The following is a 27269-nucleotide window of genomic DNA, read 5'->3' as shown; positions in this document are numbered from 1 at the left end:
AAAAAAAAAAAACTAATACAAACGATTCCATTGGAAAACAACTAGAGACCTTAAAAATTCGCGGATTCAATGACCTCTATGGTAGCCTCCATTATCCTCTGCATTTCTCAAGTAAACACGCGTGTTCATTGGGCGCTAACTTGTGAGGCGTCTCCACTGGGTAGCTTGTGATTCGATGATTCTTTGGTCGATGGTCTCTCACTGGCCCACAGAGATACAGTTAAACTGCGAACCATTAGCAGAACCAGCAGAACTGTACACATGTTTGAATTTCAGCCTATCACGAAATGAATCCGCGAATTTTTCCGGTCTCTAAAAACAACAGTTGCAAATAAATAGTTCTTAATACTACAAGAAATATATTGTAAACTTTGTACAACGCACGGTCTTGCAAGACGTCTGGCCCGAATTATAGCATTGTTAAACAATTGAATTCATATACTCATTAACCATCATCAGGCATGGTCGAGCACCATTTCCACGATGTTTTTGGGTGTTACAGTATGACGATTGTGAGGTTAAAAAAGTGACTTAACTACGTCATAACATGCCGTCTCCTGACCGTTATTATCTCTATTGTTTAAAAAAACTTGCTCTCTCCTTGGCAAAATAAACGATAGTATTTTTTTTTGTTTTAAACGAAAACAATTAATAATTACAACAGGTATTATCATCTCATTTCTAAGACAAGAATCTGTCGATTTTTTGTTATTAATACAAACAACCTAAACATCACAATTCAAATGGTTCTACAGACATGACTAAAATAGGGCTATATGCTAACAGATAACATAACAAAACGTATATGGCACTGGTATTTAACAGTTTCTTAAAGGAGAAACATAGTCCAAACCACAATGAAGTACAAGCAAAACTTTCACACATTTGGAGCTGAAGAAGCCACAGTTTTACACAGCCAAACACGCAATAATAAAATTTCAAAAAATTTATGCTTTCCGTTAAGTCGCAGGCCATGGACTATACAGATCACCGGAATTTATTCCCTTTATCCTCAAATATTTAACCACAGTATGCGATACATGTTTATTATTTAATTATATGGCTTGACAGACACCAGTAACTATACTTTAACATGAAAAAGTTGAACTATTACTAAATCTGAAGTCGCCCGTGCGAAAAAGAAGAAAATTTACTCCTGCCGTTACACGTTAACACAATATGCTAACTACGGAAACCAAATTTGAATTAATATATTTGTTTTACGATTTTCTGTTAAAATTATTGAAATAGAGGACCCTGCTGCACTTACAGACGAATATAAAAATAATTGTGCTCAATATAAACCATTTAATACAATAAAATTTAATAAACAGATATTTTTCTGTTGTAAAGTTGGCATTTGTTGCAGATAAACATAATCATGGAAGTACATGGAAATATATCTTAAATTAGACCAACAAATGTGGAACTGTTTACATATTTTCAATTCAAAACATATTTTCCAGAAAATGAGTCTCCCCCCCCCCCTTTTTTTATTTAAAATTTCCCTTCATTTCAGTTCTGCAGTAAACGGCGGAGGTGGATTCATTCAGAACAGCATGGTGATACATACATACGAGTGAGTAGAAGTAATGAAGGTGTTCTGCATCACAGACACATGCCAGGGCTAGCTATGCCCGACGAGGGTTAAGTAGTAACAGTAGTAGTAGTAGCAGTAGTAGCAGTATTGGTAGTAGTAACGCAGGTGTTCAGAAACGGGAAGCCTAAGATTCACACCAGTCCACTCCGAGACCCGAAAATGTTCCGAAGTTCTCGGTAGTTCGCCGCCGCTCGTTCGAATAACATCGGCAACTCATTATAAGGGCTACATTACAAATACTATAAAAAAATAAGGCAAATTGGTTAAGTTAACTACATCAAGAATGGGTAATTCCTAAATAACCTAATGTATAGAGACCGGAAAAATTCGCGATTTCAATGACCAGTAGGATTGACTCCATGATCCTCTATGCACGCGGGAAAATTGCTTTTGCTCATTGGCTCATTGGCGACACGTGTGGACTGGGACGCTCGTGATTCGATACTTCTTTTGTTGAAAGTTTTTCATTGGCCGAGTGTCATTCAGATAAACTGTGGCCCAATCACTGATGCAGTAAAAAGGCAAACGTATTTTGATTCTAGCCTATAACGAACTGAATCCGCGAATTTTTCAGGTCTCTACTAATGTATCAAACTATCCACGTTTAAACCATCTACAATATTAAAAGTCATTTTAATGTAGCTAACCTCCTAACCTATCCGACCATCCTCACGATATCAAACATTTTTTATATTTACACTAAACCTTAAATCTACTAACGGTTTGGAGTTTATATATATATAATTTTTAGACATGTGACTTTACTTCAGAGTCACCAATATTTTAACCAATCAGCATAAAGCTTCTAACCAAATACCCTGAGAAACGTAATTTAAATTTTCAAATCCTGGACATGTTGATCTGAGATAAACAGAGAGAGAGAGAAAAGAGAGAGAAAAAAAATAGAATTTAATAATAGCTAATATGATAGATGAATTCGCGATTAGAGTTTACCTAAATATCTTCAAAAAAATTTCTGTGTCTACAGTCGTTCCTGGTCTCACAGTCGATGTTTTAAATTTGACACCCAAAGGAATCGATGGTTACACCCAAAGGAATAGATGGTTACACCCAAAGGAATAGATGGGTACACCCAAAGGAATCGATGGGTACACCCAAAGGAATCGATGGGTACACCCAAAGGAATCGATGGGTACACCCAAAGGAATCGATGGGTACACCCAAAGGAATCGATGGGTACACCCAAAGGAATCGATGGTTACACCCAAAGGAATAGATGGGTACACCCAAAGAAATAGATGGGTACACCCAAAGAAATCGATGGTTACACCCAAAGGAATCGATGGTTACACCCAAAGGAATAGATGGGTACACCCAAAGGAATCGATGGGAACACCCAAAGGAATCGATGGGAACACCCAAAGGAATCGATGGGAACACCCAAAGGAATCGATGGTTACACCCAAAGGAATCGATGGGTACACCCAAAGGAATCGATGGGTACACCCAAAGGAATCGATGGGTACACCCAAAGGAATCGATGGGAACACCCAAAGGAATCGATGGGTACACCCAAAGGAATCGATGGGAACACCCAAAGGAATCGATGGGTACACCCAAAGGAATCGATGGGAACACCCAAAGGAATCGATGGGACGGCGGGCGCGGGGGAGCATCTAGCGCCCCACTCACCCCTGCCGGCGGTGTAGCCGTTGTAGCTGAGGGACTCCAGGCTGCTCTGCACTGCCTCCAGCAGCTCCCCTGGAGGCTGCAGGTTGCCGAACACGGTCGGGTCGCCTGCGGACACACGAGCGTTCCAGAACTGAGCCAGGCACTCCAACACAAAAAACCCAAAAAAATTGATTGTCTGTAAAGTCGGTTTACGGACGATAGTTTAACTTGACAACGTCATAACAAAACATTGATGAAATGGTCGCATATTTTTATGAATAAAATTGAATCATTTTTATTTTAATAATAAAAGAATAAATACTTGAAATTTTACTAGTAATCAGATTTTTAAAATGCAAGAATAATTAATCTTTATTGCCGAAATTATTGTTGTAATAAGTAATGAAAACAACATTAACTTTTCACTTCACTTTATAAACAGTCGACGAAACAGTTCACGTGTAGATGACTTGTGATTAATTTTAAAAACTAGCATTTAGCTATAAAGTTTAAAAATAATTATGAACAAGTTTTCATATAAATAAACTGTAATCAAATATCTATAATCAATTATATGAATCACCATAATTTCTCAGTCAATTGTAACAAAACCTATTATTACTGTACTTGCCGACAGCGTAACGGGACACAGTGTAACGGAACAATGAGCGTAACGGGACACTTTTTGGAGCGTGCAGCCGGCGTTCATCGATTTATTAGACGTTGTCACGTCAAAAATTAACGGTTTTAGATGTTCGAACATGCCACACCTGTACCCCTAGCAGCATTCCCTTGGTGCACGATACTATACGGCCAGTCCCTTGTTTTTAGGGAACGTATTTTTTTTAATGTCCCGTCTGCAATTAGTTTTTTTTTTTTTTTTTTTTAGTATTCACAGGGGAAGTTCTCAAACAATGGAAATGACAGAAAAAGAAAGAAAATAAAAACATTTTCCCGTAGTTTTACAAAAGTTAGTCCTTCGGAAACCATTTGCCTAGAAAATAGCTTGTAATACTATGAGAAATATATCGTAACTTTTGCACAACGCATTGACTATGTTTTTTTTTTGTTGCGAAATTGAAAAAGCTACTCGGGGAACGGTTTACAACTATTTCAGATGACCCAGTTGTTACTGCGAACACAGTTGTCTTCATTGTGCACGTACAAGATGTAACAGCGTGGCGTCGGGAGACAGGAGAGACAGGACCCCCATTAATCCCCCCCCGGATGAAGTCGGTGACTCGCCGATCCCTCGTCGCCCCCACCCCCACCCCCGCCCCCACCTCACGCCGGCGACGGGGACGCTGATGCCACGGACCAGGAGTGTTGCGTCAGCTCCGGAGGACTTCCGCGGGACAACCTCTTAGCGGCCCCAGTCCAGAGTCCGCTGTCCGCGTGCAGTCGCCGGCTGTCCCAGGTGAGCTCCGACACACACACCCTTCTTGTCTTGTCCTGTTGCAGCCTTTAGACTGTCCGGGTGCCCAAACTTCAGGGGGGGGGGGGGATATATATAGAGCATACTTTTTTTTTTCAATTTAAAAAAAGAGAAAAAAACAAATCAATGTTTGTGCAGTATGGATAAGAAAAAAAAACCAAGTAGCGTGATTTAAAATTATTTCAGAAAAAAAAATTGAAATTACCTAAGCCTTTTTTATATTCTGTTTTATAATTCTGTTTTCATTCATTTTTTTTTAATCCGCGCTGCACAAAAATAAAAAAAAACGTTAAAAATGCAACTTTGCCCAGTCTTATTGTGATAAAAAAAAAGTATGCGATATAGGCTATGTATAATTTTTTTTCAATTAAAAAAAACAATGTTTGTGTAGTATGGATAAGGAAAAAAAACCAAGTAGCATAATATTTAAAATTATTTCAGAAAAAAAATATTTGAAATTACCTAGCCTTTTTATATTCTGTTTTATATTCTGTTTCACTCCCTTTTTTATCCGTGCTGCACAAAAAAAAAACGTTAAAAATGCAACTTTGCCCAGTCTTATTGTGATAAAAACAAGTATGCGATATATATTTATTTATTTAGTTATGCGAACGTTCGGCTATTCAAAAAAAAATCTTCAAGTTTTAACCATACGGGACGTAAATATAAAATTATTATCTTGAAAAGGATACACACACGCCCTTCAGTGGCCCGTGAGGCGGGATGTTGTTAAGTACGACGCTCGCTGGTGCTTCTAGCGCGGTATCGCCTCTAAGCGCAAGGCTGTGGACTGGCGCGCAGTGCATAGGACAAATATATATATATATATATATATATAATTATATGGCGGCGAAATGGAAGATAAAGGTGTAATTCTAGTTCCTTGAGTGCTTTCAAGAATATCTACCGGTAGTTTCATGCTTGAAAATCATACCGCAATCATGAGTTTTTATCAGTTTTCATTCTTCTAAAAAATACAGTTTGTAAACGAAATACATAAACAGAACTATTTGTCCGTTCCCAGCGTATTCTTAAATGCTTTTCGTAAATAGTCACCACTAGGATGTCTCGGGCTGTTTTAATTAAAATGGCGTGCTTATATTCTGAAGTTCTGCACATCGGGGTTCCTAATGATGTTTTGACTTTTACTTTGCTGCTATTACTTCTCATTTTTCTCACTATTTTAAATAAATCCATAATAAAACCATCGTTTATTGTTTTATATGACCATTAATAGTGTTTGTTTTATGGATTTTAGAAACTTAAAAGGCAAAGCATTAACTATGACCATGAAATCGCGCGGAACATAGTTTTGAATTATTACAACCTTTCGTATGTGTACTACTTTACTGTAAAACTCTTCATTTTAGGGTATTATTCGTAAAAGATTAAAAATTTAGTTTCCCCAAAGTCGTAGAATTCTGAGTTTGTCAGTGTTGGGGGGGGGGGGGGGGGGAGGTGGCAGCTTATTTTATTCATGAACTAAATATTATTAGTTTTTCAGACAAAAACTACATACAAATGATTTAATATATAAATGTGTAACACGCGACTCTAAAATCAAGCCAGGATTGTAAAAGTTGATTAGCCTCGTAAACATTAAATAAACAGTTGCATTTATTTATAAAACTATTAATGAACTGTTAACTAGAGTTATTTCATTGATTCATTTTTTTAGTAATATAAATAAAAATTATACGAGAAAAATAATTTAAGAGATTGTCTCTTTAAATTACAATTGTTTTAAACTATTTTTCACAGTATAGCTATAGAACTCTTCCAGAATTTACGAATATATTGAACATACTTAAACTCACAAGACTCATTTTGGAAATATGACAAAACCTTCAAAATCATGTTCAGTTTACAGTCTAAAACAAAGACCCATCTTTCCGACTGCATATTTAACCTGTTCACAAGTGCCAGGGTTAGAAAGTTTAAATCCAAAATAGTTTCTACGAAGATTCTGTTATCTGTTGCTACGCCAAACCTTTAGCTTATTTTAGGCACATACCACGTCAAAAATATAAATTTACTAAAATTTCTAACAGTGTTTGGTACTTATATAAAACTCTAGAGTATTTCATTTCAGGAGAATTTTTTTAAATTTTAACTACAGGCGGTAGAAACTGAAAAAAAAAAACGGGCTAATTGTTTTCAGGTGCTGCTAAATCAAATCATCTTTCTCAATGGATTGAATTTTGTTGATTCATATATAATAGCCTAAAACATATAATTCAAGGATTATTATTTTTTTAAATTCCATCTCGAAACCGTGTAATTTCAAAGCCTGGAGATTTCTCTTTTCACTTAAAAATGTCCTTAGCACCAGCATCTAGCTAAACAAAAAAAAAAAAGGACACTTTTAAATTTTTGTGGAAATCTCATATGTTAAAGAAAAAATTTCAATCGATTATAAGTGAATAGCTCAAACCAATTGACTTTTAAAAAAAATTAATTTTAGGAATGTAATTTTCTTGATACACAGGTAGGTTTTTAAGTAACGAAAAATTTTCTAATATGTACCCCGAACGTGTTATACATATCGTATCTTTTAGTATGAAATCTATACATTATTTATTCCCAATAATATGTGTTAATTTTAATGCTTGTTAAAATAAAATTTATGGGGCGTTTTATAGGTTTTAATAAGATAAAAAGTTATTGATATGTAAGCATCTTAGCTCTCGGCATACGGCCTTTGGTGGGAGTAATTTAGTGGAAATGGAAAGGAAGTCGATGAACGGAAAGGGAAGCCTAAGATGTACATCAAGATCTGTCCCTGCCCGAACGCGCCCGAATATTCACCTTCGGCCAACCTCGGAATTTGTTTATATATTTTTATATTTCTCTGTTTATTTTAATGTAGCTATACTAACCTAACTAACCGTCCATAGTGTCTTAAAGTGTTTTAATGTAGCTAACCTAACCGACCACTTTTAATATTTGAATTCATTTTTCCTGCGCAAAAATAAAACAAATCCCGAGGTTGGCCGAAGGTGAATATTCGGGCGTGTTCGGGCAGGGACAGAACTTGATGTACATCTTAGGCTTCTCTAACGGAAATGTGACACAAAGATGGCGGACCCACGTGTAGCAACATGCACCCGTACATAGTCACTTTCACAAACGTTAGGTTACATTCCAAACGTATTGGTGTGCCAAATGAAACTTAACGACAGTGACACTACCCTGGAATAAATCTGGTTAACTAAGATAGTCATAGTAAAAAAGTAATCCGAAGTTTTAAAATACCTAAAAAAAAAATTTGGTTGTCTGTAAACTCGGTGTACGGACGATAGTTTAACGTGACAACGTCATAACAAAACATTGATGAAATGATTGCATACTTTTATTAATAAAAATTGAATCATTTTTATTTTAATAATAAAAGAATCAATACTTGAAATTATACTAGTAATCATATTTTTGAAATGCAAGAATAATTAACCTTTATTGCCGAAATTGTTGTAATAAGCAATGAAAACAACATTAACTTTTCATTTCACTTTATAAACAATCGACGAAACAGTTCACGTGTAGATGTCTTGAAATTAATTTTAAAAACGCCTTTAGCTATAAAGTTTAAATATAATTATGAACAAATTTTCTTATAAATAAAGTGTAATCAAATATCTATCATCAATTATATGAATCACCATAATTTTTTAGTCAATTGTAACATAACCTATTATTACTGCACTCGCCGACAGCGTAAAGGAACACAGCGTAACGGAACAATGAGCGTAACGGGACACTTATTCGTGCGTCCAGCCGGCGTTCATCGATTTATTAGACGTTGTCACGTCAAAAATTCATAACTCTCTTAGTAGGCACACTATAAAATCCGTTCATGTGTTCGTTAACCTTATAAATATTATCAAAACGTTTGTCTGAAATAATTTTTGATTACAACCAACCATTGCTGCAAGGGGTGGCTAAAGAGAAATTAATAATTCCCTTAGTAGGCATACCATGAAATCCGTTCACACTGTTCGTAAATGTTATAATTGCTATCTTAAACTTTTGTCAGAAATAATTTTTTATAAGACGAACCATTGTTCCAGGGGTTTGAAAAAATAAAGGCGTAGAATTTAAAAATTCTCATTATTTCCGTACCATGCACTATTAAATACGTTGTTTTATTGTTGTAAATAAACCTTAAATTATTATCTACAACTTTCATCTAAACAATTTTTATACGACCAACCATTACTGCAAGGGATGGAATAAACAGTGGTAGGCTCACCATTATATTCGTTCGAATTGTTGAAAAAAACCTGGGGTTGAAATAATAAAATTAATGAAACTTCCATTCCATGTACTTTATCGAATTTATGTTTATTTTTTATTTAACTTTTTAAATATTGTTGAAAACTTTTGTTTAAGTAAATATTATGTAACAGATTATTACTGCAAGGGTGGAAATAACAAGGATATAAATACAAAATAGTCAATACTTTTTAATAGATATACTATCAAATCCATTTTAATTTATTTTAAACTCCTAAACTTTATCTAAAACATTTGGCTGAAACAATTTTTTGAAACGAATTATTACTGTAAAAACAGTGTGACATTTTAAAAATTTTTAAATTTCCTTAATATTGAACTCGTCAGAATTTATTTTTAACTATATTAATAGTACAGCTCAAAAAAATTATTTGATCAAGTATTGTTGCAAAGGCTGAAAAATAGTTTTTGTAGATCAAAAATAATTGCATAACTTAGTAGGCATAACATGAAATTCGTTAAGACATTCAATGCTGGATGCATTAAGTTAAAACATTCAAAATATTTTCGCTGCATGGAATATGAGAAAACATTTTATCGATCTTTTTTTAATATTGGAGGAAATATAGTTAAGTTGTTAAAATGTTTCAGGAGTTTATAGAAGTTTCTAAAATATATCCAGAATAAATAATTACTTAGAAATCTACCTACACCTGTAGGTGGTGCCACAGTTGGGCCACAGTTTTTCTGAATGACACTAGGCCAATGAAAATCCTTCAAGGAAATAGTATCGAATCACGAGCGTCCCAGTTAACAGGTGACACGAGTCAGTAGCCAATGAGCAGATGTAATTTTCCCGCGTGCATAGAGGATCATGGAGTATATCCTACATGTCATTGAAATCGCGAATTTTTCCAGTCTCTAAACATTTAACACTTATTATGTATACTAACTTTAATAATAATAAATTTAAAAATATTTTTATTTTACTGTTTGTTTATTCTTTAAGACTATATATTAGTATGTACTGACAGTATTATCGCAGTGCAATTAAATGCTAAATACCGATTATTATTTCACAGAACAAAACAATTTGTTGCAGCCGCTCACTATTAATAACGCGGCATTTGATAAAAATTATGTGCAAAGTTCAAAAATGAAAAAAAAAATTAAATTTTAAATTACATAAAATAAATTGTTGAAAAAATCTGAAAACAAGATGGCTTCAATCAATTACATTCCTTAAAAATAAATAATCAGTGCTATCAGATGATGCTTTTTCTGAAATACAACAGGAAAACGTACTTCCAAAAGTTGAGTGCAGCGGATTCGCGTAATTTCCAACTAATAACGCTACTCGATAACAAAGGATTGTTTTTATTTCCAGATGACTGTTATCATCGTAGAAACAGTATGAACTGGCATGTGGAAAGAAAAATAAAGGGCCCAACTGCTGTAGATTCGACAAGACTCAGAAGGTTTGGTTAATGCTCCAAGATTGTTCCATTCATATCACATTCAAAGTATTCGTACATTTACAAAAGATATCCGTGAATTTACTTTCCAGTTTTGGTTCAGGCCACGCTCGTGAAAATGTTGTGAAGACATAAAAATTTTGCGACAGAGTACACAAGAAAACTGAAAGGTTTTTAATTTCTTTTTATTTTCTGGTAGGTCTACAGTTGGCAGACTGCACGGCCTAACTCCACCTTGACTTGACCTTCTGGCGCGATGCCAGTTCCTGTGGACTCTCAAGAGTCTTTACAACAGGTTTCGTTGGAAACTTAGTATGCGAGAACGAATGTCCAAGTTTGCGGCCCCTCCTTTCAGGTTCTCTCTCTCGACTTAACAAACTCTTGAATTTTGTTTTTAATCACACTGCACTGAATGTTTCAATTACCTAACTACATTTCACACAGCACGTAACGTCGCCTTAGTTTGACATCGAGATGTTCTTGCAATGTTACATAAATGTGTCAAAACCTGTATGTGGTTAGAAAAAAAAAAAATATTTTTTTTTTTTATTTCTGTACGTAAAATGTAACTTTTTAGTGCCGACTATACAGATGGTTCTACGCTACAAATATGTTCCCCTATCATTTATTTTATTAGTAATCTACGTTAATTGAAATCTGACTTGAAAACCTCAATTACTTCTTTCGTATATGTAGATATGTAAAATCGTTTATTGTCGCCTGTCGTGTTCTGTTTCCTGCTTTTTTTGTTCATCCCCTAGGTCTAGACAAGGTTAAAGAGAAGGCGTAAACAATAAAAAAAAGTGATCTAGTTTTTCCACTACTTGCTAGTGATGTGTAAACATTTAATCTCGGTAACGTGCAAACACAGTTCGTGTTGCAAATAAACTTATAATACTAAACTCGGGCATGAAATTTAACGTAGAATTCTTTAAAATAATGCCGAGCGTTATAAATAAAAAAATACGTTTTTCAAATACCAAAATTTCTGTATGCGAATCACACGTTATACTTTCTGCGTCCAAGCTAGAATTCGCTGCCTGAATCTTGAACGTTGTTTTTCACCATCAAACGCAGATATCAATTAGCAGAACGGAAAAAAAGGAAAATTTTAATGATTGGAAACGGCTAAGATGAAACCCTGGTTTTGGGCCTGATTATACAAGGAATTTTATTAAAATACTGCCTATCTTGTTAAAATTTACCAAACGGTTAATACTATGAAGTTTCAGCACACGTTAGAAGTGGAAAACTCTAAGGCATTACTAAAATATTAACCCGAAACATTTTAAAATACACATTACAAAACTAAGTAAATGTTTGTATATTTGTTTTTGCTTAAACAACTGAAATCAGTCATTGAATACGTCCTAAAAACAAACATTAACCTTATCGAACATTATTCAACATTATCATATTAAAATGTTATTTTAAAAAGTTTAAAGAATATTTCCAGTGACTAAATTTTAATTACGCCCCTTCATGTTACCAAGCGCGCGCTCTACCGCTGTAGGATTAAGAATTTTGGAAATTTAAAAAAAGGAATATGTATTACAATTATATTAATGTGTTATATATGTATTAATATATCACTATATTTATGTACCATTGTAATGCCAGGTTCCTCAGTTACTTTAAAACTTGTGATTACTTTTTACCAGGACTATTTTAGTTTACCAAATATATACCAGGGTAGTTTCACTGTTATAAAGTTTCATTTGGCACACAAATACGTTTGGCATGTCCCCTAATGTTTACGAAAGTGACTATGTACGGATTTATGTTGCTACACGTGGGTCCGCCATCTTTGTGACACATTTCCGTTCACCGACTTCCGTTCCATTTTCATCTACCAAAGGCCATTTTCCGAGAGCTAAGATGTTTACACATCAAGAACTCCAATAAAGCATATATATAATCGAGATTCCAAAGACCGCTGATCAAGCAAGATGCATACCTGTGATCTGATAAGTCTACGTAAAAGCGAAGGTATTAAAAAGCCCAATAAAAATATGTCGAGTGTAGAGACCTGCAAAATTCGCGGATTCATTCGGTGATAGGCTAGAATTAAAACACATATACCTCTTAGATAATTTTGCTATTGGCTTACTGTTCATATGGACGAATCTCAACCAGTTATAAACCCTCAACCAAAGAAGGATCGAATCCCAGACAAACCAGCTGAGACGACTTACAAGTCGGCAGCCAATTAACTTGCGTTATTTTCCCGGGTGTACAGGTGTATGTGCAGTCTATCCTGAAGGCAATCGAAACCGCGAATTTTGCAGGTCTCTAGTCATGTGTGTATTTATCAATCTTAAGGCATGTGTGCTGTTCGGTTAATAGAGGTATAAGACTATGCAGTGTGTGTGTTCTAAAGTTAGGAATTCGTTAGCAAAAAAAATCAGTAGTTATATAAAGGTTAAAAATAGAAATTTGTTTAATAGCTTGAAATGAACTCAATAGGAAGACTCTTGAAATTGCCTTCAATAAGTGAGTGTTGTTAAACAAATATGATAATAAGACATCCGAAGATACTTGGTGTTTAGCTTCATTATAACAACAACAAAAACGATTTGCTATAAAGTTGGGAAATATAAGAGTCGTTCTCATTACGAATTCAGTTATTAATTAACATGGGGGAAAGATCGCACATTCCAACTCCCAAACTTGGTACCTCCATGGTTTGGACAACCCTTCTAAATTCGCGTTGTTATGTCGGCCAAGCCAGTAAACATTTTTTTTTTTACAATATACGAACATACACATATATATCTGGCGTAATCCAGTTTCACAACATTATACTTTTGGCAGCAGCGCTACATCCAGAAGGTTAACAGGTACAGGGAAACAAGTATCGAGAACTAGCGTAGCTGCTCCCAACTGTATTCTTATTTTCTCGCTTTGACGACTTGGAACGGCAGTCAAATGTCTTTTAAATGTTAACCAAAATATAAAAATGCAATGGATTTACGTGGCCATTGCCTGAATTCAGTTAGATTCTAGTATCCAACATTTATTACAATTATAATTGATTACCATGTGCTTGAAAAACTGGAGTATGCAATCAATCGTAAAAATTTCCATTTCTGAACTTTATTTGTTGAGGTTTGTTATGCAAAGCAATTTTTTTCCTGCGGATGTCATTAAATACAGAACAGTTATGTTGTAAGGTTTTTGTATAAAACTATTTTTTGTTCTAAGGAAATGTGACTTTCCGTCACAAAAATTATACAAATAAACATAATTTAAAATTTTATTTAAAAAAACGAAACTTAATTAATTTAATAAAAATATATCATTTTTAAGTGGACAACATAAAGACTTTAAAGATAACTTTTGAGATCTGACCAGCAGCAAGTATAGCTTCCAACACAAGACGCTATAGCATCATTCCGTCAGCAGAAGGTCAGCAACATCGGGATACGAAGGAATGATAGGAAGTTTAAAAAGGGAACGCGCCCGAAGTTAAAGAGATGCTGGTGTCTCGGGGTCTTGTTCAGATGTTCCTTGGCGAGTACCTATCAAAAGAAGAGATAGTTAGAGACCGGAAAAATTCGCGATATCAATGACCTGCAGGATATACTCCATGATCCTCTATGCACGCGGGAAAATTACATCTGCTCATTGGCTACTGACTCGTGACACCTGTTAACTGGGACGCTAGTGATTCGATACATTTTTTGTTAAAGGTTTTTTTTATTGGCCGAGTATCATTCAGATAAACTGTGGACCAATCACTGATGCAGTAAAAAGGCAAACGTTTTTGGATTCTAGACTATCACGAAATGAATCCGCGAATTTTTCCGGTCTCTACTTATAGTTAAGAACGTACTGGCGGCTCGCACGGCTGCGAGGTGGGTCAGGTGACCTTGTAGCGGTCATCTGGACTGTAGGCTGCCCCCCCCCCCCCCCCACCCGGGTGGGGCGAGGCCCATTGACGCAGCGCATACCTCGGGTGATTAGCGGCCCAGCCTCGCTATCCCCCTCCCCCCCTCCCAAAAAAAAAAAACCCTCCTTCCACGGAGCTTTGTCACCGAACCTGAGCCTTCCTTCTGGAGGGTTCTGCGGCCTTCCGAGAACGCCGCTGTTCTCGGAGCTTCGGACGACGGGTCGACCCGGGTGACGCGACACGTCGAGGGTTCGCGAGAACGTTCCGGAAGGGGGCCGGGAGGCATGAAAGCGACGGCGCCGGCCTCCGAGCCAGCGGAGAGGGGAGAGTGGAGTTAAAGGGGGCGAGCGATGGGCTCCCTGCGTGGAGACTGGCGTATCGGGGAGCGAGCGAGTCGTTCGAGGCGGTGTTTCGGGACGTGGGTGACAGATAAAATGCAAGCAGCAGGTAGAGCTAATGTCGTGGCGAGCTTCAGTGGGGGAGAGTTAAAAAAAAAACAAGTGCACTTGCAAAGGTGTGATTAATTGGTGGGCAGACATTTATACTGTAATTTAATGAATAGTGAAATAATTAGATAATAAATAAAACTGTAGTATTTTTAATTGGGTTATCCTTTGCGAACCCGTTATTTTTTTACAGCTCTAAACAACGTGAACCATTTGCTGTTGGTTAACAAATAAATAAAAATCTAAGGGCAGGTACATACATATCCGAACACGCCACCTATCCGCGATTCAGCTGTTCGCCCGCGGGAAACACGTGCTCTGCCACGTGGTGTGGGTGGTGAAAGGGAGGGGGGGAAACACTTCACCGTGTTTCTCTCTCTCTCTCTCTCTCTCTCTCTCTCGCTCTCTCTCTCCCCGGCTTCTGGTCGGTCAGCCAGGCCGGCGGCGTCCCTCGGGCGTAAACAACCGGTTGCGTCACTGCCACGCCTGCTCGCTCCACCAATCGCGGCGCTGCGTCCGCGCACGCCCGTGTTTGTTTGTCGTCGTCGCCGGTGTTATTAAACTGACATAATATATAATGTCCGTTAAAGACTGTCCCAGTATCAATTGTATATCACAACGGTTCAATTTCGACTATTTACAACAAATCATATATCAAATCTGAATGTAAACTAAAATGTTTTTTTTTCTTCTTGCAAACGTTCAATGTGTGTTATCTTTGGCTACACGGCACACGTCCAACCTAAAGACCAATTCTTCCCACACTTTGGTTAACACGTCCGGAGTAATTGAAGCAATAATTAGCCTCTTCAATTCTGTCTCTCAAGTGTGATCAAAACATTAGGTAGCCGTAAAACGTAGACACGATTGTTTATAAATAGAGACCGGAAAAATTCGCGGACTCATTTCGTGATAGTCTAAAATCCAAAAATGTTGGCCTTTTTACTGCATCAGTGATTGGGCCACAGTTTATCTAAATGATACTCGGCCAATGATAAACCTTTAACAAAAGAAGTATCGAATCACTAGCGTCCCAGTTAACAGGTGTCACAAGTCAGTAGCCAATGAGCAAATGTAATTTTCTCGCGTGCATAGAATCATGGAGTATATCCTACTTGTCATTGATATCGCGAATTTTTCCGGTCTCTATTTATAAAGCCCAAAAGGAAAACATTTCATGGCGTTGCGTTACGCGGAGGCCAGCGGAAATTGGGGCTCTGTCGTCTCGACCATTACGACCAATCCAACGGTCAAAGACTTCGACGTTCAACCACTCTCGTACAAACAGATTCCAATGGGGAGGGCCTCTACTAATTGGGGAAAGAGCTATTCTTTCGTGCTGCAAGCGATAAAACAACAACAAAGCAGTACTCGCGCACGCACTTATCTAAAACTGTTTCAAGTTACTCTTTAATTGTGACCTTATACCAACACTCTACCACGGTTACAATTTATATCTACTATTAAATTTTATAACTGGATAATTCTTTCATGGACATACTGTACAACAAAATAATAAAACGAATTGGTTGTGTGCCAAATCTGACATCAGCAATAAGATTCTTGATAACGTTGTTTGTCTCAATAGCTGCACGTGGTAGAAGTTAATTTCAAACTAAAATCAATCAAGAGTTATCTTGGGTCCACTGTGAGTCAATCTCGGGGCCATATTTGTAAAATTAAAACAAATAAGTGAAAGGAATTGATTTTGTTGTGATTTTTCAATTCTCAGAGAGTAAATGAGGGAAAAAAATGGTCTTATTAGTGTTGATATGCTTACAATGTTAAGCAAATAAACCAGAAAATAGGACTTGGAACTATAAGTGACTTTTTTTTCTTTGAATAACATAATTTTGGTTTATAAGGGATGGGGGCGTTAAGAAATTTTCCATGCCAGGTATCACCTGACTACTACGCCACAGTGAGAACTGAAAGGTTGTTCTTCCGGTTTTATATCTTTCATTAGTTTCACTACTGCTGCCAGTGATCATCAGAAGAAAAAAACTTACAAGTTAAATAAACAAGAACTGGTTACATATGATGGTTAACCTACCGGTCACTTACGTTATTAACAATTCTGCAAATATGTTAATACGCCAATGACATACGTTTGTTCCATAAACCCGTTTAATTGGTAGGTTAGCACTTGACAAATTGTCACATTTTCAACCGTCAGCTCCAATTTTTTATGAAAAAAGTATGCGTACAAAATTGTCACACAATCTACACAATTGTAAATGCAATTTTGTAAAGTTGTTAAGATTTTATGTTTGAAAAATAAGTCGATATGCATACCAATTGGACAATTTCCTGTAACCTAGATTTATAATAATTAATAAAGCAACGTAAACATAAATTACACGGAATTATTTTTCCCCCAACCTAACTTAACGCTAAAGTGTTATATGTTTTGAAGGGGTCCAGTTTAGGGGGCGACCTAAGTTGCGTCTCAGGCCTAAGCCTATATGCCTAAATAATACTGGGCAGTCATAGTTAATATTAAAATAATACATATATGTTATTATAGCTATACGACTTAGAGCATTTATTTTTACTTCTATGAGGGAATCTGAAGAATCGGGAAGTTTATTTGTTTGACGATGAAAAAAAAAAAAAAAAGTGTGGAGTTTGAACACTGCAGGTTTATCACGAAAAAATAATACAAAAATGTACAACTTATGGTTTTTAGTAGTTTCCATATATGGAATACGCCTTTGAAATTAGAGCTGAACAACTAGTTTAATGCAAATAATACAAGTATTCACGATGGAGCAATTGGTGTTTACATAATGTTTAATTTAAAAAGTTCTACAACCATCTCAAAACTTGTCACTGTCGTCTATTGGTCCCGGAGTGACAGCAGCGGCATATTTGTCCCGCATAATTCATTAGGCTGTCCTGTTATCGGTCCTCCAGAGTGTTCCAGATTTGTTTTTTGTTTATTTTTCGGGCAAGTTTGTACCTTTACCTCGCCTTCTGCGTTTCTGCGAACGACACCGCGACGCAGGGGCGTAGGGACAGGGGGGGGGGGGGACAGGGGGGACGTGTCCCCCTGAATATTTTGGGTGGAGGGGACTGTCCCCCCCAACTTTCTAGACCGTGATATTTTTATTTTATAATATTATTCTGCCGAACTTTATTTGTAATTTCTTCACTCTCAAATTTTATCTTAAGGAAGCAATAATAATTTTAATATCGATGTATCCAATGGTTAGATACAAAACCTGCTTAAAAAGCGCTATTTTGCACTTTTAAAATCAAAATTTTCCGGTGGAGGACCCCCGGACCCCCCCGTCTTAGTAAGAGGGGAATGGGTTTACATGACATCAAAATCATTATTTGTCCCCCCCCCCCCCCCAACTTCATGAACACAGCTACGCCAATGCCGCCACGCATTACACATTATTGCGCCTCTTGCGTTCGGTGGAAAAAAAAATAAAGAAGTTTCTTGGAGTCCCCTGACCGGTAGTCGCACCCCCAAGGGGGGGGGGAAGGGGGGAGGGGGGGATATTTGCGACGGAGTTCGAGCGGCGGACCGAACGGGGCGAAAACCGACCGACCTTCCAGCGGGAAAACCAGTCCGATCAGGAGCGCGCCGGCCTCTGCTGCGTAGCTACACCGGTCGCCAAGGAGGTTTGGAGACGGCGCGCCGGCGGCACAACAACCTCTTTGGCGGGACACCCCGTCCGCGTTTAGGTGGAGAAGATTTAAGATGTACTTACATCAAGTTCTGTCCCTGCCCGGAACACGCCCGATATATTCACCTTTCGGCCAACCTCGGGATTTGTTTTATTTTTTTTTGCGCAGGAAAAAAATGAATTCAAATATTAAAAGTGGTCGGTTAGGTTAGCTACATTAAAAACACTTTAAAACACTATGGACTGTTAGTTAGGTTAGTATAGCTACATTAAAATAAACAGAGAAATATAAATATATATATATATATATATATATATAAATGAACCCGAGGTTGGCCGGAGGTGAATATTCGGGCGTGTTCGGGCAGGGACAGAACTTGATGTACATCTTAGGCTTACCGTTTAGGACGCAGCCCACAGCTCGCGGGGACGACGTGCCAAAACCCCCAAAAACCCGAACAGTTCCGAAGTGTACCGAAATAAAAATTTTCAGGTTATGTTCGGGTATTGCAACTAAAATGAAAGGTTGGTTAGGTTGGATTAGCATGATTTGAAATACTCTGGCCGTTAAATGTAAAAAATCAATGCAATATGGCGTTTCTTCTTTTCACGAACGATCGCAAAACTTCGGAACTGTTCGGGTGTAGTCTCATCTATGAAAACCATAGACAGACAAAAGACGGCAGCTGGCGCGCGCAAGTGCGCAGTTACAAATGTGTGACCCCAATACTGAACTGTTTGAATAAAATTTGTCATGGGAGGACGCAAATGCCTGTTCGTCAATTTTGTGTAAATATCTCGTAAGTTTGAATTATCTCAGTTACAAGATAGTAAATTTTGGATGTTTCATGACCAGTAAGAACATTAAATTTTTTTAAATAAAATCGTGTGTCCAATGGAATACTATTTGTAAAAAAAAATCACAGACCGTGGTTTACGTGAGTTTACTATTTAATTGAATTGAATTTTCTTGTTTAATTTTATTCCGTGGTATTAACTACAGTTCACAGGGATGAGAGCCAAACCCGAACAGTTCCAAAATTCTCCAAAGATCGACGGTCACTCGTAAAAAAAAAAAAACAATATTGCAGGGATTTTATATTTTAAGGTCATAAAGTAACTTAATCAAACAAACCTTTCATTTTAGTTACGATAATCTAATCTACCCTCCCGGAAAAATAAAATAACTATTATTTTATTTCACATGACCTTTTACTTCGGTAAGCATCGGAACTGTTCGGGTTGTGGTTATGACTGCCATCCCTGGAACTGTATGCTATCCTTAATGTTTCATAATAACTAACTTTGCATTTTATGTTTCGTAACAAACAGTTTTAGATCACTAGCGTGACAATTCACAGCTCGCGAATAGTTTTTTTTACTAAGTATCTGGTGACTAAAAATTTACGACCCAATAAAAAATACAAAAAAAAATTACAAGTTGATTTATCTAAATGTACAGGAATGGCCTTGAATCAACGTAATGTGTCGATTATTGTTGGTTCTATGATGGCAACTTCCTTCCTTCCCCCGACATTACCCAAATGTATGAGCACTAAGTCGGTATTTTAATGGTTCAAGGAGTAACTCGTTCTTTTTGACGTGACGTCTAATAAATCGATGAACGCCGGCTGCACGTACGAAAAAGTGTCCCGTTGCGCACATTGTCCCGTTACGCGGTGTCCCGTTACGCTCATTGTACGCTTGCGCCGCATCTATCTCTCTTCCACTCGATTGGAACAATCATCGATTTGACTTTTTCGAGGCACATTAAACTTGAAACACTCCCATTCGTTTCCTACTTTTCCTATCATCGTCCTATCCTTAAAAGAATAACACAGATTGGAAGAAGTTAAATAGCAAACATGTATAAAAGTTATAGTTAAAATAATCTCTTCGTTAAAGTAATAAACATATTTGAATTAATGAGTGCAAATAAAAGTAAATTTATCAATTCAATTGTAGATTTCATTTCACTCCTTCTTTGTATCCATACAAAATAGTGATAATTCAATAAAAATGATTAAATATTATTCATAAAAGTATGCAATCATTTCATCAATGTTTTGTTATGACGTTGTCACGTTAAACTATCGTCCGTAAACCGACTTTACAGACAACCAATTTTTTTTCCCCAGGGGCCGCGGTCTCCTGCCCAAGACGTCCCGGCTTCGATCCCCGCAGCTGCGACAGCTGACCTATCAGTGACCGTCGGCGAGGAAGATGGCGTCCGAACAAAACATGAACTCAGTGACTGTTCTTCTTGAAATGAAGAGGGAATCAGGAGGAAAAGTGGAAGACGACCTGGGAGTTGATGAAGAGTGCCCAACGGGACATGAAGAATAGAATGGAGAATCACCAAGAAGAGATGAAGAATGAAATAAGTAACAGCCAGAAGAGGTGAAGAACGTCAAGAAGAGATGAAGAATGAAATATGTAAACAGCCAGAAGAGGTGAAGATCGCCGTGAAGAGTTAAAAGTTGACTGAAATAATAAGGGCCAAGAATCCATGAAAGAGGCACACGAACATTAAGAGGAGCGATGTAATTTGTGAGTTGAAAAATAATGTTTACAGGCTGCTCATCAGCTGCAGCAGCATAATCGTAATAATAATTTTTTACAAATGCCCCAGACATAAATTAGGTTCATCGCGAAATTTATTTGGTTAAAATTAATGAATATGAATTGAATAGTGAACTCAATTTTTGCACAAGTGGTTTTCACAGCCGTAAGCATGACTTTCTGTGCACTAGCCTTTTTTTTAATATAATTGTGAACCCATTAGTAGGTACCCTATTTTCACATTTTTTTATGAGACGTCTTAGCCCTCGATATACAGCATTTGTTAGGAGTAATCTCGCGGATGCGTTGGGAGTCGCATTAAAGGGAAGCCTAAGATGTACCTACATTAAGTTCTGTCCCTGCCCGAACACGCCCGAATATTCACCTTCGGCCAACCTCGGGATTTGTTTTATTTTCGCGGCAGGAAAAATGAATTCAAATATTAAAAGTGGTCGGTTAGGTTAGCTACATTAAAACACTTTAAAACACTATGGACGGTTAGTTAGGTTAGTATAGCTACATTAAAATTAACAGAGAAATATATAAACCCGAGGTTGGCCGAAGGTGAATATTCGGGCGTGTTCGGGCAGGGACAGAACTTGATGTACATTTTAGGCTTCCCCGCATTAAAGGGAAATGTGTAACAGTGGTGCTGCCATCTGTGGCGGATAATGCGAATCAAAGTTCACAAAGACAAAAAAGGAAACTTTATAATATTAACTGTTTCATTGAATATTTACAAAAATTCCTCGTTTACTATATCAGGTACAAAGTCGGGGGGTTCAGTAATATTTTTTTTGTTCAAGTCTTTCACGCTTTTATCAAGCCATTTCATTATATTATTTAATTTTTTTCGGCCTGCAAATAAAACGATTAAATACTTAGTTGACGTAAATGTTCCGGGAGCGCATTCTAGCGGTGGGCGCGCGAAAAAAAACCTACGTGCTATTCGCGTCCAGAAATGTAGTTGGAAAAAAAAATAGTATGCGTATATTTTATTTCAGAGAAATTCTATGTTGAATTTCGTGTCCCGAGTTTCGTATTACAAGTGGTTTTTTTTTTCCACGTGAATTTGCTCGTTACCGAGGTTTGATGTTGGCAAGCCTTCATTTCACAGACGAGAGAGCCACACCCGAAGTTCCCCGAAGTTACCCGAAGTTCCCCGAAGTTCCCCGAAGTTCCCCGAAGTTCCCCGAAGTTCCCCGAAGTTCCCCGAAGTTCCCCGAAGTTCATGCTCGCCTTTTTTTTCCGTTCTATCTCATTGTATAACCCGGTGTGGCATTAAATTTTGCGGTCGATTAGGATAGGTTAGCTACATGATAAATACTGTAAAACATCGTGGATGGTTGGTTATATTAGGTATTGCATAGCTACATTAAAAATACTGAAGAATCATTTTATGGTTGAACTTAGCAAATAACTTTTTAATATGTAGCTATCCAGGAATATGAAACCGTTTACATGATTTCAGAGTATCTTTAATGTAGCTATCCTAACCAAATCAACCGTCCACAATTTTTAAAAATATTTATAATGTAGCTAACCTAACCTTTTACAATGAACCAAAAAAAAAACAAAAAAAAAAAAACGAAGATGTGCACGATCGGTCGTTCGGCTCTCTCGTCTGTGAAAAGAAAGCTTCCCTTAGATGTTAACGCATCTCTGTTTTTTCTTTTCCAGCTCGGGTTGAATGGGGCAGCCAAGAGTGGGCGAAGACAAGGGAGGAAGCGAGAAGTCCAGAGAGAGCCCGTATAACCCGGTGACCTTGGAAAAGGAGGCTCAACGACCTTGACCCTCCCACCCCTCCCCCCATTCTTAGAAAGAGATGATGCCGGTGGCTACACTCGCCAGTGACCAGTGCGTCGGTCACGGACCCCCACTCCTCCCCCTTCCTTTCCCCCCCCCCCCCCCACCTCTTTGTCTTCTCGAACCTTCCCGTTGGAAAAGTTCTCTCCCCACCCCATCCTCATACCGCCGAACAGGACTGCTCCACGTGTCTCGGCGATGCTATTGCGTCATGGAGCACCACGTGGACGCAGAGACGATACGACCCCAGCTGTTGAAACTACCGGCAGCAGCCAAGGCCGCCGACACGTGTCCAGTACCCGCGGACAGTTCCAGGCGGACAAGACATACATAGAGACCGGAAAAATTCGCGGATTCATTCCACGATAGGCTAAAATACAAATCGTTATACCTCAGTGCTGCCTCTGCTATTGGCTCACAACTCACCTGGATGACTCTGGGCCAATGAGAAACACCCGACCAAAGCTTTTATCGAATCACAGGCTGCTACGCTGGAACGTCTCACAAGACAGCAGCCAATGAGCGGGTGGCATCTGACCGAGTGTACACGTAGAACTATGGAGTTCATCCCTGCAGGTCATTGAACCCGCGAATTTTTCCGGTCCCTAGACATACCATCCATTTACCTCTTTTGGTCAAAAAAAAAAAAGCAGTGTTGTGGTACGGTACACTGTAATTTTTCTGTAAACTGAAGAGAAAATATCCATGTCAAATTATTACATTCTCATGGGGGGGGGGGAACCCGAATCACTACAAAATACTTTTTTTTGCATTATTACTGGATTCGGATTCCTACTTGGGCATTTATTCGTTGTCCCATTACATACCTACAATAGTTAAAAGTTATTCCCTGTATAGCTTTCCAGTATGAACTGCGCACACAAATAAGGATTATTACACAAAATAAAGTCCAATCAATGGTTTAATAAAACTATGCTTGAATGAAACGTCAATAAAAAATTAAGTTATGCCCAAATTCTTGCAAGAAATACTTAAGTGTTGTATCGAAATATGTAGTTCATAAATACAAAAAAGAACCACATAAAATGTTTTACAACGTTAAAATATCTTTCTTATAACATTGTAAAATATTTCTTGGCAACTGGTTTCCAAACGAATCTTTTTTGTGAAAGTACAGAAAAAAAAGTTGTTTTCTGTGTGGACAGCAGTCTCAGCACTTGCTTTGGACGATTTCAGAGAAACAAGAGTAAACTGGTATCAGAATGGCCGATCCGGGAATAAAACAATCGAACACAGGTTCTTTTTAATGAGAATCTAGTATCTCACCACTGTGACACCACACTCCGTGACTATACACAATCTGAACTCAAATGAAAAAATTCGGGCAGTAAATACATAAATACACTCAAATTTGAAAATATAAGTACGACTTACTGTCTGAATTGCTTCCCAAGCTAGTATACTCTATTTGAATTTCGATATTAACAACTTGGATACAGAAAATAATAACTAGAGACCCGAAAAAATTCACAAATTTATTTAGCGATAAGAACGAATCCAAATACGTTGGCCCTTTTTTTTATGCTGCTTCAATGATTGGGCCACAGTTCATCGGAAGGACTCTTAGACCAATGAAAAACCCTTTAACAAAAGAAGTGTCGAATCACAGGCATCCTAGTCAACAGATGTCACGAGTCAGTAGCCAATGAGCTGGTGTAATTTTCCCGAGTGCATAAGAGGATCATGGATTCCTTCCTATACGTAGGTCACTGAAATAGCGAATTATTCCGGTCTCTAGAAATAACAGAGAAAGTATTAAGATGAAACACTAAGCAACCAGGATAATGTTTAATTCAACACAGTTTTGAAACCTAGATTTCGACAAGCACTACATTACTCTTCCGCGTCACAAAATATGTACGAGAAATTAAGGGTTTAACCTCAAGTAACCTGAAGTCATTTTACGTCAGTTACAATGTTTTGCGGTGGTTGAAGGACTTTGTTCAATTGATCATCATCCGGACGGCCCGAAAATTTCGCGAATTCTTTTCTTCGCCAGTTGAGACTGCAAAACGTTTACACCTTAGCATCGCTTTGATGACAAGTTTGACAATGGTCTCGTCACTCCCATCTGTGACTTATGGACCAGTCAGCTGCCACCTAGCAGGAGAGAGACCGAATTGCATCCACCCATTAAAAAGAAGCGAAGGTTCACATAAGTAGAGACCTGCAAAATTCGCGGATTCAGTGACCTCCAGGATAGACTCTACTACACTTTACACACACGGGCAAAAGCCACCTGTTCATTGGCTGCTGACTTGCGAGTCGTCTCGACTGAGTGTCTGTGATTCGACACTTCTTTGAGTGAGGGATTTTTCGCGATAAAAAATTTCTGAATGTTCATCAAGACTGCAACAAGGTACACACACACGTGTTACTGGCGGCCATCAGTCGAAAGAGCCGTTACTTCCGCGCCGATGCACCGCCAGCAGATACGTGTCTGGAAGAAACTCTTCCAAATCACGAAAAGTAGATGGTGTACTGCTACAGTGTTTTATGGGGGGATTAGGTTTCACCATCTTGCAATAAAGCTTTCATGCTAATTTTAATTTTCTGGTTCGACATGGAATAGGATTTATCTTTGGCTGCTTGTTGAAGTGTACACTTAATGAACTGGTGTGATTCAAGACTTCCAGCTGGCCTGGAGACCCGTGAAGACTTCCCAACTAGCCTGGAGGTCCGTTAAGACTTCCCAACTAGCCTGGAGGTCCGTTAAGACTTCCAACTAGCCTGGAGGTCCGTTAAGACTTCCAACTAGCCTGGAGGTCCGTTAAGACTTCCAACTAGCCTGGAGGTCCGTTAAGACTTCCAACTAGCCTGGAGGTCCATGAAGACTTCCAACTAGCCTGGAGGTCCGTGAAGACTTCCAACTAGCCTGGAGGTCCACGAAGACTTCCAACTAGCCTGGAGGTCCACGAAGACTTCCAACTAGCCTGGAGGTCTGTGAAGACTTCCAGCCAGCCTGGAGGTCTGTGAAGACTTCCAACTAGCCTGGAGGTCCATGAAGACTTCCAACTAGCCTGGAGGTCCGTTAAGACTTCCAACTAGCCTGGAGGTCCGTTAAGACTTCCAACTAGCCTGGAGGTCCATGAAGACTTCCAACTAGCCTGGAGGTCCGTGAAGACTTCCAACTAGCCTGGAGGTCCACGAAGACTTCCAACTAGCCTGGAGGTCCACGAAGACTTCCAACTAGCCTGGAGGTCCACGAAGACTTCCAACTAGCCTGGAGGTCCACGAAGACTTCCAACTAGCCTGGAGGTCCACGAAGACTTCCAACTAGCCTGGAGGTCCAAGAAGACTTCCAACTAGCCTGGAGGTCTGTGAAGACTTCCAGCCAGCCTGGAGGTCTGTGAAGACTTCCAGCCAGCCTGGAGGTCCGTTAAGACTTCCAACTATCCTGAAGGTACGTGAAAACTTCCAGCCGGCCTGGAGGCCCGTGCAGACTTCCAACCAGCCTGGAGGCCCGTGCAGACTTCCAACCAGCCTGGAGGCCCGTGCAGACTTCCAACCAGCCTGGAGGCCCGTGCAGACTTCCAACCAGCCTGGAGGCCCGTGAAGACTTCCAACCAGCCTGGAGGTCCGTTAAAGACTTCCAGCAAGCCTGGAGGCCCGTGAAGACTTTCAGCCAGCCTGGAGGCCCGTGCAGACTTCCAACTAGCCTGGAGGTCTACGAAAACTTCCAGCCAGCGTGTGAAGACTTTCAGCAAGCCTGGAGGTCCGTGAACACTTCCAGCCAGCCTGTGAAGACTTCCAGCTGGCCTGGAGGCCCGTGCAGACTTCCAACCAGCCTGGAGGCCCGTGCAGACTTCCAACCAGCCTGGAGGCCCGTGCAGACTTCCAACCAGCCTGGAGGCCCGTGAAGACTTCCAACCAGCCTGGAGGTCCGTTAAAGACTTCCAGCCAGCCCGGAGGACCCGGAAGACCCGGGGCAGGGGCGGCCGGGGACTCACCCAGGGACAGCGCTATCAGCTGCTTGCCGGGGTTCGGCTCCAGATGCAGGTTCTCGACGACGGCGCGGATGGGGTTGTGCGTGGCGCGCGCCAGCCCAGAGCAGCGCACGTCCCAGCTGCACCTCGCGGCGTCGGCGTCGTCTTCTCCGCAGGGCTTCATGTCTCGCGGTCAAGGGGGGACAGGGGGGCAGGGGGGCAGGTCCCCTGGGGGTTCCGGCGCGGATCTGCCCGCCGCGGGACCGACCGCCGGCCTTTATACACTCCCGGCCTTACCTCTCCCCCTCCTTCCCTCCCCCTTCCCCTTCCTCCCGCGGACACCTGGACCACGCGTGACCGGCGCCGCGACAGGAAACCTGCCGCCTCCGCCCGCGTCCTTGCACCCGAACACACGGCGACAACAGAACAAACACAAACAAACATGTTTGTAACTTCGTTGCAACGTGACGTAGTAGGCTTTCCGGACATACGCATAGTCTAGAATCAAAAAAACTTTTGCCTTTTTTTACCGCATCAGTGATTGGACCACAGTTTTTCTTTCTTTTGAATGACACTCGGCCAATGAAAAAACTTTCAACAAAA

At 39.1% G+C, this 27269-nt stretch overlaps 1 protein-coding gene and 1 long non-coding RNA gene across 3 annotated transcripts in view; one reads left to right on the top strand and one right to left on the bottom strand.

Moving 5' to 3' along the window:
- LOC134539100 (tyrosine aminotransferase) overlaps positions 1–26915 on the bottom strand; it is a 43449-nt gene extending 16534 nt beyond the window's left edge. For both annotated transcript variants that reach the window (XM_063380830.1, XM_063380831.1), the window contains exons 1-2: positions 26691–26915; positions 3254–3358 (exon numbers count right to left, since the gene is read on the bottom strand). In XM_063380830.1, coding sequence (XP_063236900.1) covers positions 3254–3358; positions 26691–26850 — 265 coding nt within the window. In that variant the 5' untranslated portion in view covers positions 26851–26915. The remainder of the gene's footprint in view (positions 1–3253; positions 3359–26690) is intronic.
- On the top strand, positions 4573–22794 carry LOC134539101 (uncharacterized). The gene is made up of 3 exons (XR_010076263.1): positions 4573–4649; positions 20490–20901; positions 22594–22794. It is a non-coding gene; the product is annotated as an uncharacterized LOC134539101 (long non-coding RNA).
- Positions 26916–27269: the final 354 nt, after the last annotated feature.

The sequence above is a fragment of the Bacillus rossius genome, chromosome 14 (assembly GCF_032445375.1).
Source record: "Bacillus rossius redtenbacheri isolate Brsri chromosome 14, Brsri_v3, whole genome shotgun sequence".
NCBI lineage: Eukaryota > Metazoa > Arthropoda > Insecta > Phasmatodea > Bacillidae > Bacillus > Bacillus rossius.
This window is presented reverse-complemented; position numbering and strand designations above follow the sequence as displayed.